The sequence below is a fragment of the Neospora caninum genome, chromosome Ia (genome assembly GCF_000208865.1).
Source record: "Neospora caninum Liverpool complete genome, chromosome Ia".
NCBI classification, from domain to species: domain Eukaryota; phylum Apicomplexa; class Conoidasida; order Eucoccidiorida; family Sarcocystidae; genus Neospora; species Neospora caninum.
The window spans coordinates 867,298-880,303 of NC_018385.1; the positions used below are offsets into that span (position 1 = coordinate 867,298).

The following is a 13,006-nucleotide window of genomic DNA, read 5'->3' on the forward strand; positions in this document are numbered from 1 at the left end:
ATATATATATATATATATATGAATGGATACGTCAGTGTGTACAAATCGACATGTGTAACAGAGTGATCGTTGGAAGAGTACCATCGAAGAATCGCACCGACGTACGGGGGTAGACCGCCGCAGAGAGAACTAGAAAAGATCGTTACAGCTGCACGTGACTGTTGACGGAGATCTCCACAATACGTGTGTTTTGTACAGTTGTTCTCTCTACGGATAGACCGCCAGATAGCAACAGTCGAAAGTGCGTCTGCACTTGCGCGGCCAGCGGTAGAGCGTCGCGTACCAGTTGACGAGAATTTGCTTCGCTTCGTCTTTCAGCAGGCTGACAGTGCGCACGAGTTCGACGAGAGCTATCAAGTCGCCGTCTTCTTCATAGAAGGGACACTCTGTGCGCAGCAAAAAAAGGAAATACGCGGCCAACACAGACAGCGCTCAGAGACACCCGAGGCAGATGCAGCCACGAACTGCAGAGAAGTGCCAGGACCGAAAAATGCTCGCACAGAGAGACGATGAGCGTACGGTGCCCGACCAATGCGTCCGCATACACCCCCAGACACAGGCGCAAATACAGAGATCGCGATAGACAGAGACAGACACAGAGATACAGGCATGGATAGAGAAAAGGAGCCAGAGAGAGATACAGACAGGGATAGAGAGATGGAGACAAATATAAATATAAATATATATATATATATATTTGTAAGAATGTATGTATGCCAATTCATGAGTGCACGGACACAGGTAGGTCATACCCCCAGGAGGAGCAAGACACGTCTCGTCTTTTGTGCCTCGAAGGACAAGAGTGCCTCACCGAGGAGAACGAGGACAAAGCGCAGCTGAGAAGGGTAGATGAGCGACTCCACCTGGTTCTGCAGATTGTCACAGAAGTCGCGGATCTTCTCCAGAATCTCCGGCAGCGGGTCATATCCCTGGCCTGCATGGGCACCACAGAGAAGGTGGACAATGCGAAAAGCGCGAGAAAAAAGACAGGGCGAAACTCCAAGAAGGAGACGCTCAAACCGACAGAATGGGACACAGACACGAGACAGCGAGAACAGCCACACGCGCCCTAGTGCTACACTTTCTTCTGATGCATGTGCATGCCCTTCTACATATCCACGTACAGATATAGAAGTATATAGCAGTAGTATATACAACTTATATGCGAATCTACGAAGAAAGTCAACGTGCATGTGCGTTTACAGTTTGTCTTGACGCCTCAAAGGAAATCGACGCTCTCGTATGTGTGCTCGTTGGTATGTTTTAGTACACACACGTATGCAAATGAATACACAGAAATGTTTCGACAGATATAGACAAATATACAGAGAGAGGTAGGGAAATATAAGTATAGATAGATAGAGAAATGGATCGATAAATGCACAGACGATCGAGGAAAGCATAGACAAATTGACTGCAGAGATAGAGCGATGGACGAGCACTGGCATGTAGATCGTCGGCGACCGTGGTGTAGAACGGCGTAGAACGAGATTTTTTTTCTTACTTGCTGCAGCTCTTGCCGCGGTTTGAATTGTCGCGTAGAAGTTCCTCAGTTTCTGCAGGTTAACGTCTGTTTTTTCCTTTAAAGTGTCAACGGGAGTCACGGTTTTTTTCCTGGGCAGAGCCGAGCCGTCTTCTCGCGGAGACACCGCTGACGAGGAAGGCCCGTCGTTGGAGAGGGAAAACGGGGAGAAAGACGCTTCGTGTGAGAGCGCAGGAGAGGGCGAGTCGCGGCGATTTTCACGTTTAGAAACCGCGTGCGCATGCGAGTTACCTAGTTGCGAAGAAGCGAGGGGACTGCGTGGGCAGGAGGGAAGCAAGAAGCTGCTGCTAATGGCGTAGAGGTTGCCGAAGAACCCTGAGGGGGGAACGGGCGGGAGAGAGGCGCAAATGGAAGCCACAAAGGCTGTGGAGAGATACGCCGAGGCAGAAGGATCTAAAAGAGGGGGGACAGGCTGGAAAGACGGACGCGGCGAACACCCAGAAAGCAAGCACAAAGAGGAAAAGAAGAAAACAGAGTTGGAGAGAGACGCGTGGAGCAAAACCGACAGGGAGAGTAGGGACGAAAGGGGAAGAGAGGAGGGCATGCGCGCCGAATGCGACGACGGAGAGAGAGAAGAACTGGAGAGAGAGAAAGAAAAGGGGAAGAAACAGGGAAAGGAACTGGGGCAGTGCGTGAGAGCACAGATGACTGGCCGCGATGGAGCAGCAAAAACGAGAGAGAGAGGCGAGGGAGAAGAAAACCAGGAAAGGAGACGACTGTGAGAGAAGGAGAAACGTGTGCGGATCAAAGATTTCGAAAACTGTCGAGATATAGAACGCCCGAGGGACCATGAGGCGAACGGCCACAGGAGAGTGGGACGAAGAGAGACAAGCGAAGACTCTTCAAAACGACTTGAGGATCTTACCAACAATCGGTTTCCACTTTTCTTTATCTCCGTTTGCCAAATCTGGGTCCCGGTAGAGTCTCTCTGTCAGGACAAACTCGCGAGCGTGTTGCAGTTTCTGGAAAGCCGGACAGGCGCAGAGAGACGGGGAAACCTGAGAGAAACTCCCGCGTTCTTCCGCCAATCCGTTCGCAGCAGGAAGCGAACAAACGTCGTCGACCAAGGAAACCCTCGGGCTCTCCGCAGGCAGTGCAGAGCATGGAGAGGATCCCGAACTGCGTAGTTTCGCGTCGAGAGTCAACGCAGAGATCGCCGCTGTTCAGAGGGGAGATGACAAGGCCAGAGAGAGGAGACAAAAACGTGGATCGGAGAAACGGGGGAGAGAGACAGAAGGCGAGAGACAGAGAGAGAAAGGACGCGAGGAGAAAGACAGCAGAAAGAAAGGAGAAAGAACGAAGGGATGCAGAAGAAAGGAGAGAGAGAAAAAGACACGGAATAAGCGGTACAAAGGTTGGCAGTCTCCCGCGACTGTCTCGTGCCTACCTTCTGTGGGGTTCACGTCGATCAAGAGAAACTGCTCGTAGAGCCCCCAGTTCAGCTGCGATCCTGCAGGGCGGCCTGCGAAGCCCGGTGAGGGCGAGTCTGCCTGGCTAGCTGGGCTCGCCATGTCGACTTTTTTGAACAAAAGAGGACGGAGACTTGAGAGGAGTCGGCGGTCTTTCGCTCTCTCTGCTCTGCTTCCTGGTCCTCTGTGCACGCGTCGGTGTACTTCTGCGCGAAAATCTGGACAGGAGCAGAAAAACAAGGCCGGAAGCCTCGGCGCTGGTCCTCTGTCTCCGCACGTCGAACGGCGCGGGCTTTCCGAGAACCAGAGGAGGAACCACGCGAAGGCAGGAAAAGACTCTGTCTCCCCGTCGTCCTCTCTTCTCCCACGCAATTTGGCAGAGACCGCTCCGGAAACCCAGAGAGGAAAGATGCACGAGAAATGAAAACAGGAAGATCAAGGGGGAAAGACGCTAGGGAGAGCGAGGAGGAGTAGTTCCTTCTGTCTTTGTGAGGAAGATGGCTTTCCCAAAGAATCGTGCTTCCAAGCCGCCTCCCGAACGCTAAAGAATCTGTGTTCCCTCTCGGTCGGTGAAAACCGAAAGCCGGCGCGGTGTCCGGGGAGCTTTTTTGGTCGAATGAGATTTGAACGGACGGCACAGTCTTGAGCCGCTAGGAGAGGCAAAAGCGAAGAGGAGGCAAGGCACGCGCTTTCCGTCTCCGGCCCCAGGAAAGGCTACACACTTGCAATATCGGCGAGGAAAGGAGAGAACGAGCTCACATCCTTGATCCACGGCGCTTCCCAAGTGCAGTGCGGTTTTTCCCCGCTGGAACTCGAATGAGAAAGCCGACTGTTTCTCTCGGTCTCGGACGCAGCTACCCGCGGTGTGAGAGAAGGGAAAGGTCACTCTCAAGTCCACCGAGGAAAACCCATGCTCAGGAAGCGCAAGAGAGAGATCCGCCGCAGTCCCAAAAGCCGAACCCGCGAAACTGGAGAATCGGCGACGCGTTCTTCTCTGAACAGAGTCAACTTTCGCTGGAAGCCACACGGTGTTGCAAGCGGCTGGTACCTCTATGCGGAGAGCGCGCTGTCACCGGGGCAGCGAGGCTTGGCGGCGAGAAAAGAGCAAAAAGACCTCCAGTTTCTGTCGGCAGTCGCAAATGGGCGACAGAAGCGACGAAAGGAAAGGAAACGTCGGAGAGGTAGACGGGCGCGACCGAGAGGCAGCCTACTCGCGCGGAGCCGCTGCAAGGTCGGGAGAAAAACATGAAGAAAACGAATCGGGGAGGGCGGAGAGCAATGAATGGAAACAGGGTACACCTTTCCCCCGAGAACTCTCGTGACTTTGCAACGGGAGCCGATTAGCAGATGCGAAAAAACGCATCGTGCAAGGTTGTCCTGGAAAGCAGTGGCAGGCACGTCAACCCCGAGAGACAGAAAAGATTGGCGAAAGGCTACTCATGCACAAAGTGCGAAACGCGGAGCATCAGAGCTATTTTACAAGTCAGTGAATTACCGTTTCAGGTCTGACTTGTTTCGTGTGCGCAAAGCGGTTTTCGAGCAACCCCAAACGGCGAAGCGCCGAGTCCGCGTGCCTCCGTGTTCGCTCGCGATTTCGAAAAGAGGAAAGCGGTACGCATATCACGCACACGTTTCAAGTCGCCTTTTCACGCAACTGGAAACCAAAAAGGGAGGGGAGCCTTTCTAAAATGTCTCTTTTGGAGCCAAAGGAGGCGGCGAATCGATGAATTCGACGGCCCTGAACCAGATCACAAAGGTGTGAAAGAAGACAGCTAGGCAAACGGCGATGGCATGCAATGCAGCCAGCACTGGAACGAAGTGAACGTTTTTAGAGTTTCACCAAGACATGCCCCGCCTTTCATCCCAAATCGGCCTCTCAAAACAGGCAAGCGAATGCATGGAGGGAGAAGACGAAAGGCAAGGGTTGTCTCGCAGTGGTGCCGTTCGTTCGCACGAATCCTCCGCATGAGAGAACGTCAGTGCGGAGAACTGTTCTACACACCTGCGGTTGGACAAAGCGAAAAAGCGGATGTGCCTTCAGCGCAGAGCTGCATCCAGTAGGAAACATGAGAAGCTGGAGGTAAGCCTCCAGTTTCGCAGATTCCGAAGGCAACAGATAGGAGAGGTCATGTTCTCTGCATGTGTGCCACAGGAAGCTGTCAAACATCGTGCTTTCGTTATGTTCGGCTGTTTCTCTGCGCGCAAACGTTTTGTCTGGGGCGGCAAATCAGCCGAGAGTGTTCTCAAGGGAGGAAGTCAAAGAGGAGGGGACGAAGAGGAACACAGGTCAAAGTTACGAGCTTCTTCCCTCGAAATCCTCTCAGCAGTGATTCTCTTCTGTCTTGTTTCTGCTGCCTCGTTTTCCGCCTCGTCCGCTTCTTCTTCTCTGCCGCTTCTTCTTTCACTCCAATTCGGTTATCCTGTCGTCCAATTCTCTCTGAACGTCTGTCTCAATCGGTTTTTCTTCGCCCGTTCTCTCTCCGCTGCTGCGTCTTTGTGGCACGCGCTTCCCGAAAAAATCCCCAGGTTCCCCAAGGATATAGCGGGAAAAGCTGAGCATCGATCACTGCCAGATATGCGGGCACAGAGTCTTTTCCGGGAAGAAGTTCGGTATCTTTCGATTGACTGAGCGTGGTTCTAGCACTTTCACTGTCGCTGTTCAGAGGAAAGAATCCGACGTCTCGTGTCAGCCCTCCCTGAGGCAGCGCGATGTCAAAAAAACTAAGGGCCTGAGCGAAGCCACTCTGAATTTTTTGGTACGAAGACCCCGACGTATCCGTCCTGCTGCAGACTGGGAGGCACTTGTGAAACGAGTAGTATTCCTCTGAGTATTGCTACGCTGCACGTGGACTCAGTTGGTCTACACCTAGTAATTTATAATATTCTCTAGGATAAAAACGTGAACGTTTCAGTCTTGTTCCATCTTGTTTGCTCTCTCGTCCACAACTGGGCCGTTCAGCTATCTCGAAAATCGGTGACCACGGAATTCGCGATTCTCTATATGGCTTTCTCAGTTGGATTTCTCACAGCCGTCAGAGCTTAGTCTCACTCACTCTTCTAGTGAAACCACTCGTTTTGCTACATGGTTTTCGACATCCGTGCTCGACGAGGACCCGGAACGGTTCATGATCTAGGGCTGTTGGAAATGCATGTGCGCAGCGCCCTATCCCCTTTCAGGAGTCTGTTTTGAGTCAGTGAGCGTCACGCGCCTGCCGGAAACGCCCGCTGGTATAAACCTTACTAACTGGGGCTGCTCGGTCTTGAACGCTGCCACCACTGCCCCACAAAGGAGCCCTGAACTCTGTGAGGTTCGCTTCCGCAGATCAGCACGAATGTTGGGTGAAATGCAGAAGTGTTCAGATGCTCAGTAGGACTAAGAAAACTACACGAAACTGTAGAACAGAACAGCAATCAGGATGCAGTAGGACTGGAACGAGTGGTAAGTGTGCTTTTACATTCTCGGCGAGTTCGGGCATGGAATGGCCCATTGTGTGTCTGAGGTGGTCTTTAATGTTTCTATGAAGCCATGGTTTACACATGATGTTGGATACAAGGGGAGTGTTCGATGAGGAAGCGCTGTCGTAGAACGAAGTACGTAACGACAGTACGAGGTAAAACAGAAAAGCGATATCCACTGTGGACCCCGTCGACCACGACACTCCCTGCTGTCGAATGTTCCCAGTGTTTTGTAGACTTGGTCTGGCTTGATGGCAAAGAGCTCAGCAAAAAAGCGAGGCATTACAGTATCTCGCGAATCAAGTACATCCAGGGCCGCCTATCCAGCATTGATAGAACGCTCGGGGTCCGGATGCCCCGACAACTTCCACCCACAGCCCCTGTCCTTTGAAGTTTGCCCCCTACAGGACGCAATTCAGGCAGAGAATTATGTACAGTGGTCTAGTCTGACCCTATTCGATAGCCACGCCCCGTAAATGCTTGGGTTCCCGAGGATCCACCGCCTGCAGCAGGTCGCGGCCTGACAGAACCTCCCCAGCTGTTGCCGCCAGGGCCACCTGGCCCGCCTCCACCCGAACCGCCTGAGACTACTCCGGTTCGGCTGGTTGGTCTTCTGCCGATTTCCGGACGGTTCGAAAGCCTTTCTGCCAGCCGGTCGAAAATTTTGGGGGTGTAACTCAGTAAGTCTGCGCCGCCTGTGGAGCACACGAAGATAGAAGTCAAACAAAAAAAGGTCTCGAGATGTCACGGAGGCTAGTCTCCGTGGAAGCACCCTGGTCGGAATTGCCTGGGCAGCCTTACGCGACTCACCTTGAGCTGGTAAAATCTCCCTAAAGAAGTAGTAAATGTGGCCGGAGAGAAGGCCGATGGCGTCAGACCAGAGATCCTTTCCCATCAAAAGATGCAGAAGGAGCAGAACGAAAGGCAGCTGGTGGCCCTGGACAGTCAGAAAATAAATAGACACTGGAGTGTACGACTCGCGGCGGCTCCAGTAGTAGAGAACAGCGAACAGGAGAGAGCCACCCAGCAAGTGAAGGCCTGTAAACAAAGCAATGATGCAAGCGCACCAAAATCACTTCAAACGGTCCAACGCGGGACCTGTATTGAACAAGGTTACATCTGCAAGGGCAGAGAACCCGAGCGCATGTGAAGCCGGTGGTCCGCCGCACTTTACTGTCAACACAGAACCCCCGCATCATCAGGCTACATCGGGTACGAACCCACATGTGAAAAGATGCGTACTTACCCGTGGGCCAAAAGAAGAGCAGAGAGATGAAGTCTAGACAGAGGGTCTGGAGTACGATGAAGTAAAGGTACGCCCCTTTGCTAGCTTGAACGAACACGGCATTGTTCTCGAGATCGGAACTAACTTGGGTCCACATGTACATATGGAGAACCCAACCTAGAGAGAACCTGCCAATGTATAAGACGTTCGTGAGCAGCCTCCAGACCTGAAGCTTCTGAGAAACCAACTCCCAGTCCAAAATTAACAGACGAGCGGGCATCAACTCAATAGACGACAGCAGAGTGCAAGCGAACGTGATGCACGTGACCGCACGGGTCACCGGAGGGAGGGAGTAGAACCACGCTTCAGGGCCATTCGACGGATAGCCACCGCCACTGCCCACTCCGTGGGGGAGCGGGTCCATAGTGGTGACCAACGGAGAAAGGAACCGGCGACGCCAGTCGCTGTACTTGATGGAAGGGTCAAAGTGGAGGGCATTCCACACGTTTTGCCGTCGCACGGAGCTATTCCCGAATTCCACGCTGCGTCACCTTCAACACTCAACAATCTTTCTGTGCTTCTGCAAGGGCAAGGGAAACGGGAAGCTCCTAAGTCGAAAGAAACGGTTGTGTCTGGACCAAGACACTGGTACGGAGAACAGCATGCAGCCCTGCGGTAGGCTCCCAAAGTTGGCGAGGCAGCGACTCCTCACGGGTGTTCGCCACGCAGCTCATATGCTCCAAGAAAGAAAATTCCAGTCACGTTGTCCTGGAAGGAAAGCATTCCGGCAACAAATGAAGGCCACAACACGGTCAGGTTCTTCTCTGCTCGTTAGTAAACGTCACACGAATTCGTGCACGTTAACACCGTCTGATGTAGAAGACGAGACAGGTCGGTGTCAGCGAGTGTGTACGAACGAAGCACAATATAAGTATTGCCCAGGAAGAGGAAAACAAAAGCTTCCCTCAACGTTAAAAAATGCTTCCCTTGGATTTTCTTCCACATCACGAGCGGATTTCGACGGAACTCTCGGCGCTCGCCACGGCCAAGTAACTTGCCGAGTGTACGAACACCGCGCATCGTGTGGCACACCGTTTATGGTTTCTGCATGCGCGACGTTTTTTTCTCCGCAAGTTGCCTCGTGCGACACATGGGAGCTTCTTCGTTGTCCCCAGAGTGCAAGTAAAACGTGATCATGAAGCAATTCACGGTTCCGGTCATGGGGGCACATCTGTGGAAAACCCTTTTTCTTCTGTGTCTGCTTTTCATAGGGTGTACCGCTCAGACCGAAGACTATATCGAAGCCGAACAGTACGAACCCCAGTAAGTAGCTACAAATAGCAGGTCAGCTCGAAACGTGGAATGTTCACCAGTGTTGCAGGGATCTAGATGAGGAGCATCACGCAGAAACGGAGCCTCTTCCGAGGTGAGTCTGCTCTGCAAAGCAGACTGGGTCTAGCAACTAGGCCTTGCCGGCGTTGCAGACAGCAAGCGGAGCACCCGAAGAGAAATTATCTGTCAGACGGCTACGCTGACTTTGTCACGGACCAGTATGTTTACAACGAAACCTTGGCACTGACTCTTCATTCGACTGTGAGTCTTGCTAGGGCGTACCTGCGGCCGCTCTCCGCACGAAGACTCCCTCCCAGGTGCACCACCGTGAAACGTTCTCTTCCGTAGCTCGTAGTATAAACGGACCCCTAGACTGCAGCCTCTTCGTCCGCCAGTCGAGGACCTCTGGTCCTTGAAGTCCCGTCTGTAAGCAGCTGCAAAAAGTGTGTGGTGTTCAGGTTTCGTAAGGAACATCCGGTGTTCAGGTATAGTCGCACCCCAGTACGATGATATTTAGTAAATCCGCTGATGCAGAAGGGGGAACTGCTAGCGTGTATCAGGAAGACGACCAGTTCGCTGACAACTACTACTATTCAACATACCAAAAAAAGCGAGTGCGGCGGTTCTAGGTGTAGCGTCGATCTGCCGGAGGCTGAAGCGAGTCCAACATTTCGCGACGAGGCAATGTTCTGGGACCGCCTGATTTGTTGAGAAGCCCTCCTCATGTCTACACAGGCAATTATAGATATGCACAGATGCACAAGTTTATATCACCAAAGATAATGCCCCTGGCACTCGGCATCACTTCTTGAATGTCGCAGTTTTGTTACCCTAACGGGAAGTACCAGAAGCTTACCGATGTGCTGTGAATCCAAAAGGACAGGAGCAGTTCGTGTGAACCCACACGGTTGGCATGTCGGAGAAGGTGCAGCGGCTATCAGCTCCGGGCTAGGCATGGGGGAGCTGCTCCGGTACAGCAGACACATCTACAGTTTGCTGAAGTCCGAAAATGAAGCAGTAAACAAACCAGTCGTGCGCGTCTACATATATAACCGAGTACCAACCTAGATGCACAGATGGGCATATTAATCCTTGTACGGTTTGTACCTACTTGACTCCTCAGTTTAAGCAGAATTGTAGTTTATGGGGACTAAAGTCAGCATAATCAATTAAAAGGCGTGAAGGCGAGTGAAACACTGAAAGCAGTGATCATACTTGTTCTGTGCCAAGCACATGTGCCACAACGGTAAAGTGAGAGGACTTACGACAGGTTGATCTGTTCCCCACTGCACTTCCCTCTTACATGTCTCTTATTGGGGAAAACTAGGCATTGCCGTAAAGAAAATGGCTAGAAGCAAATCGCTGAAACTATCATGAACGGTTCAGCGTCATATGTTGTTAGCGATTCGACCTCGGTTTGCAAGGAGTTCCTGTTTCGCCATCGAACCTGCTGCGGTGGTGGCAGAAAGCACCGTCCGTTTTTCGCGCCTAAACAAAGCCAGGGTCTCCGGAGGATCTCTGGAGGGTGAAGCGATCCTTACGCAGCTTGACCTGTATCACCAGCTACGCCATTCAAATCAGCAGAAGCAATAAGCAAAAATACCCCGTGAAGTGCGCCAGTGATCAAATTCAGCAAAGGGCATCAAGAGTAGCTCGGTGGATGGTAAACCCACGACTCCTGACGCCTTGGCATGGGGGCAAGCTCGACAACACGCAAAAGGAAGTCGACTGCCCCCTACTGCCCCATACCTCTAGAGCTGAGTTTAGTCTTTACGGCTTACGCATAGGCTGCTCCTGGGACAGCTCACCGTCACTCTTCCAAGTGTCTGCGAAAGATTCACACGTCGACGTTTCTCTGCTCACTGATGCATTATACGCGTACACACGGTGTTCGCATCCCACGAACCCGTTGTAAAGCAAAGAGGGTCTTTCCTGGGGAAGCAGTCCCGTTTACACGAACACTGAACCCGTTCTGTACCAATTCGGTTCTGAGCCTCATTTATCTTCCGACGTCCTACTCCCCGTGTTGCTGTCGTCGGTTCGTCGCCAGAAAGCCACACGTACCAGGACTGGCCCTGCCAAGTTCTGACGCGAGGCCACATTTCTCCGTTGACATCTCCAGCAGCGCAGTACCCCACTACAATTTGCGAAATGATGCACCGCGACGTTCTGTGTAAATCATTGGCCAGCGGCGCAATCATCGAAGGCCGAATGGGTGTGTGTAAGTGTGTCAAACTTACACTTTTCGTTGCAAGCCCCAACATCAGTTACGCGGGATCTTGGCGCAAGAAAGGCAAGTGTAAATGGAACAGTAGAAGCAGTGCCAGATTATTCTGTCTCCGTGAAACTAGCGGAGCAGTACAGCAGCGGTGTGCCGCTATGTTTTGCGTCTCTTTCGTTTCCACCAGCCTGTACGGTGTCATTATTGCTTGTCATATACTCTAAAATACCGGCGTGTTGTCGCTGCTCATATATATTTTCACGTTCTTACTGCCCATATACCCTAAAATACCAGCGTTTTGTCCTTGTTCATGCATGTTTTCACGTTCTTACCCCTCATATACTCTAAAATACCAGCGTTTTGTCTCTTCTCATGCATATTTACACGTTCCTGCGTAAGCACTGCCCCACATGTGTTTCGTTCGCTTCAATTCCGTTTCGAAACATCAGCGCTAAACAAATCGAGCGTGCTCGAATCCTAGGCGTGTGCACACACGCAACACCGTCGCGGACAGAGCTCGCACGCGCGCACTGGGGGAACTGTTCGTGTTTCTCTTCGTTTACAAAAAGGGATCCTTTTGCCTATTTTGCTGCTACGTTTGATACACCCGTGGAAACCCGGGGATGAGGAAAACAAGGCACAGGTTTGTGACTCTGTCTCGCCATGCGCTACCGTGTCCTGCCATTTCAGGTGCGGGGCCGCATGGTCTTCTGTCTCGTGCTTTTCTCATCGATGCTTCCTTGCGCATGTGTGCACTTCTTCAGCCAGAGCAGTTCTTTTTCCATTGGGTGTGAAAACGTGGAGGCCTTTGGTGCTTTGCTCGGGTCCCTACATGGGTTTTGCTCCCACAACAAAGAGCCGATTTCCGGTGCGACAGCGTACTCCGGCGCTGCCCTCACGCTCTGGGGTGTTTGCGCAAGAATGTTACATACTCGTTACCGTTCTGACCGAGACAAAGAACGCCGGCAGTGCTGCTTCCTCTTCGCACACTTTTGAACACCCCTGGAACAGTTTTTGGTTTATGTTGCACGTGTAGGGGCGTTTCCTCCCAGACGAACTTTTTTCAAAACGTGCAGCTCGCCACGAGAGTGGGCCGTTACCAGAGACAATCGCGCGTTGCTGGTCAGCTGTCAGAGCAAGGGGCTTGGCGTACACTGAAAAAATCACGAGCCTGTCTTCACAGAGTGTTCGTGTCCCTCTGCGTCAAGATCAGCTTTTCTGTCGCCTTCAAGCCATATCTGTGGCACTGGTTTCTCTTCCCAGAGTCGTGTCTCTCCCTCCGCAACATGGTTCAGCAACTCCCGTTTCCGGAAGCAATATCGGTCGAGATACAACAGTGCACACTTCTGTCCCTCGGCAGTGACTGTGTCTCTCATTCAAACTCTCTCCTTGCATTCTTAGGTTGTGTAGAGTTTTTTGCCTCGTTTTGCCGTGCCCGACGTGCGTAGCTTTGCCTGTGTATGTGGTACTCATGTCGATGAGCAAGCCAAAAAGTATTAATGTGTACGTATGCGCAAAAGGAAACGAGAGTTGCGCCTGATCACTTGTGGGGATCCCGAGCCGTCCACTGCAGTGAAGAGGAAGCCCCATAAAAGCAACCGAATGAGCCATTTTCCGGGCTTTTCGCCCGCCCACGCATTCTCCGGAGAGGGCAGGAAAAACCCGCTGAAAGTTTTCCCAAGGCTCAATCGCCTCGATTTTGCTCATTCCCTGCCGCTGTACAGATCTACCTCGACCAGGAAGTTCGGGAGGCTGGCAGCCGTGTCTTTTCAGTCGGGTCTGTACAGTCATTGTTGCCGTCGGATTCCAGAAATGATTCT

General features: G+C 52.2%; 2 protein-coding genes across 2 annotated transcripts in view; both read right to left on the minus strand.

The window, feature by feature from the left end:
- Positions 1-3,054, minus strand: part of NCLIV_001030 (hypothetical protein) — a gene marked incomplete at both ends in the record, with an annotated part of 8,506 nt that extends 5,452 nt beyond the window's left edge. Inside the window, 5 exons of the mRNA XM_003879595.1 lie at positions 284-386; positions 812-934; positions 1,775-1,858; positions 2,409-2,471; positions 2,931-3,054. Of these exons, the coding sequence (XP_003879644.1) occupies positions 284-386; positions 812-934; positions 1,775-1,858; positions 2,409-2,471; positions 2,931-3,054 (497 nt within the window). The remainder of the gene's footprint in view (positions 1-283; positions 387-811; positions 935-1,774; positions 1,859-2,408; positions 2,472-2,930) is intronic.
- A 3,795-nt stretch (positions 3,055-6,849) lies between these two features.
- On the minus strand, positions 6,850-8,057 carry NCLIV_001040 (putative der1-like family domain-containing protein,conserved; the record flags this gene model as incomplete). Its single annotated transcript, XM_003879596.1, has 3 exons — positions 6,850-7,103; positions 7,219-7,446; positions 7,655-8,057. The coding sequence occupies 3 exons, from the start codon at positions 8,055-8,057 to the stop codon at positions 6,850-6,852; spliced, it is 885 nt and encodes a 294-aa protein (XP_003879645.1).
- Between the last annotated feature and the right edge of the window lie 4,949 nt (positions 8,058-13,006).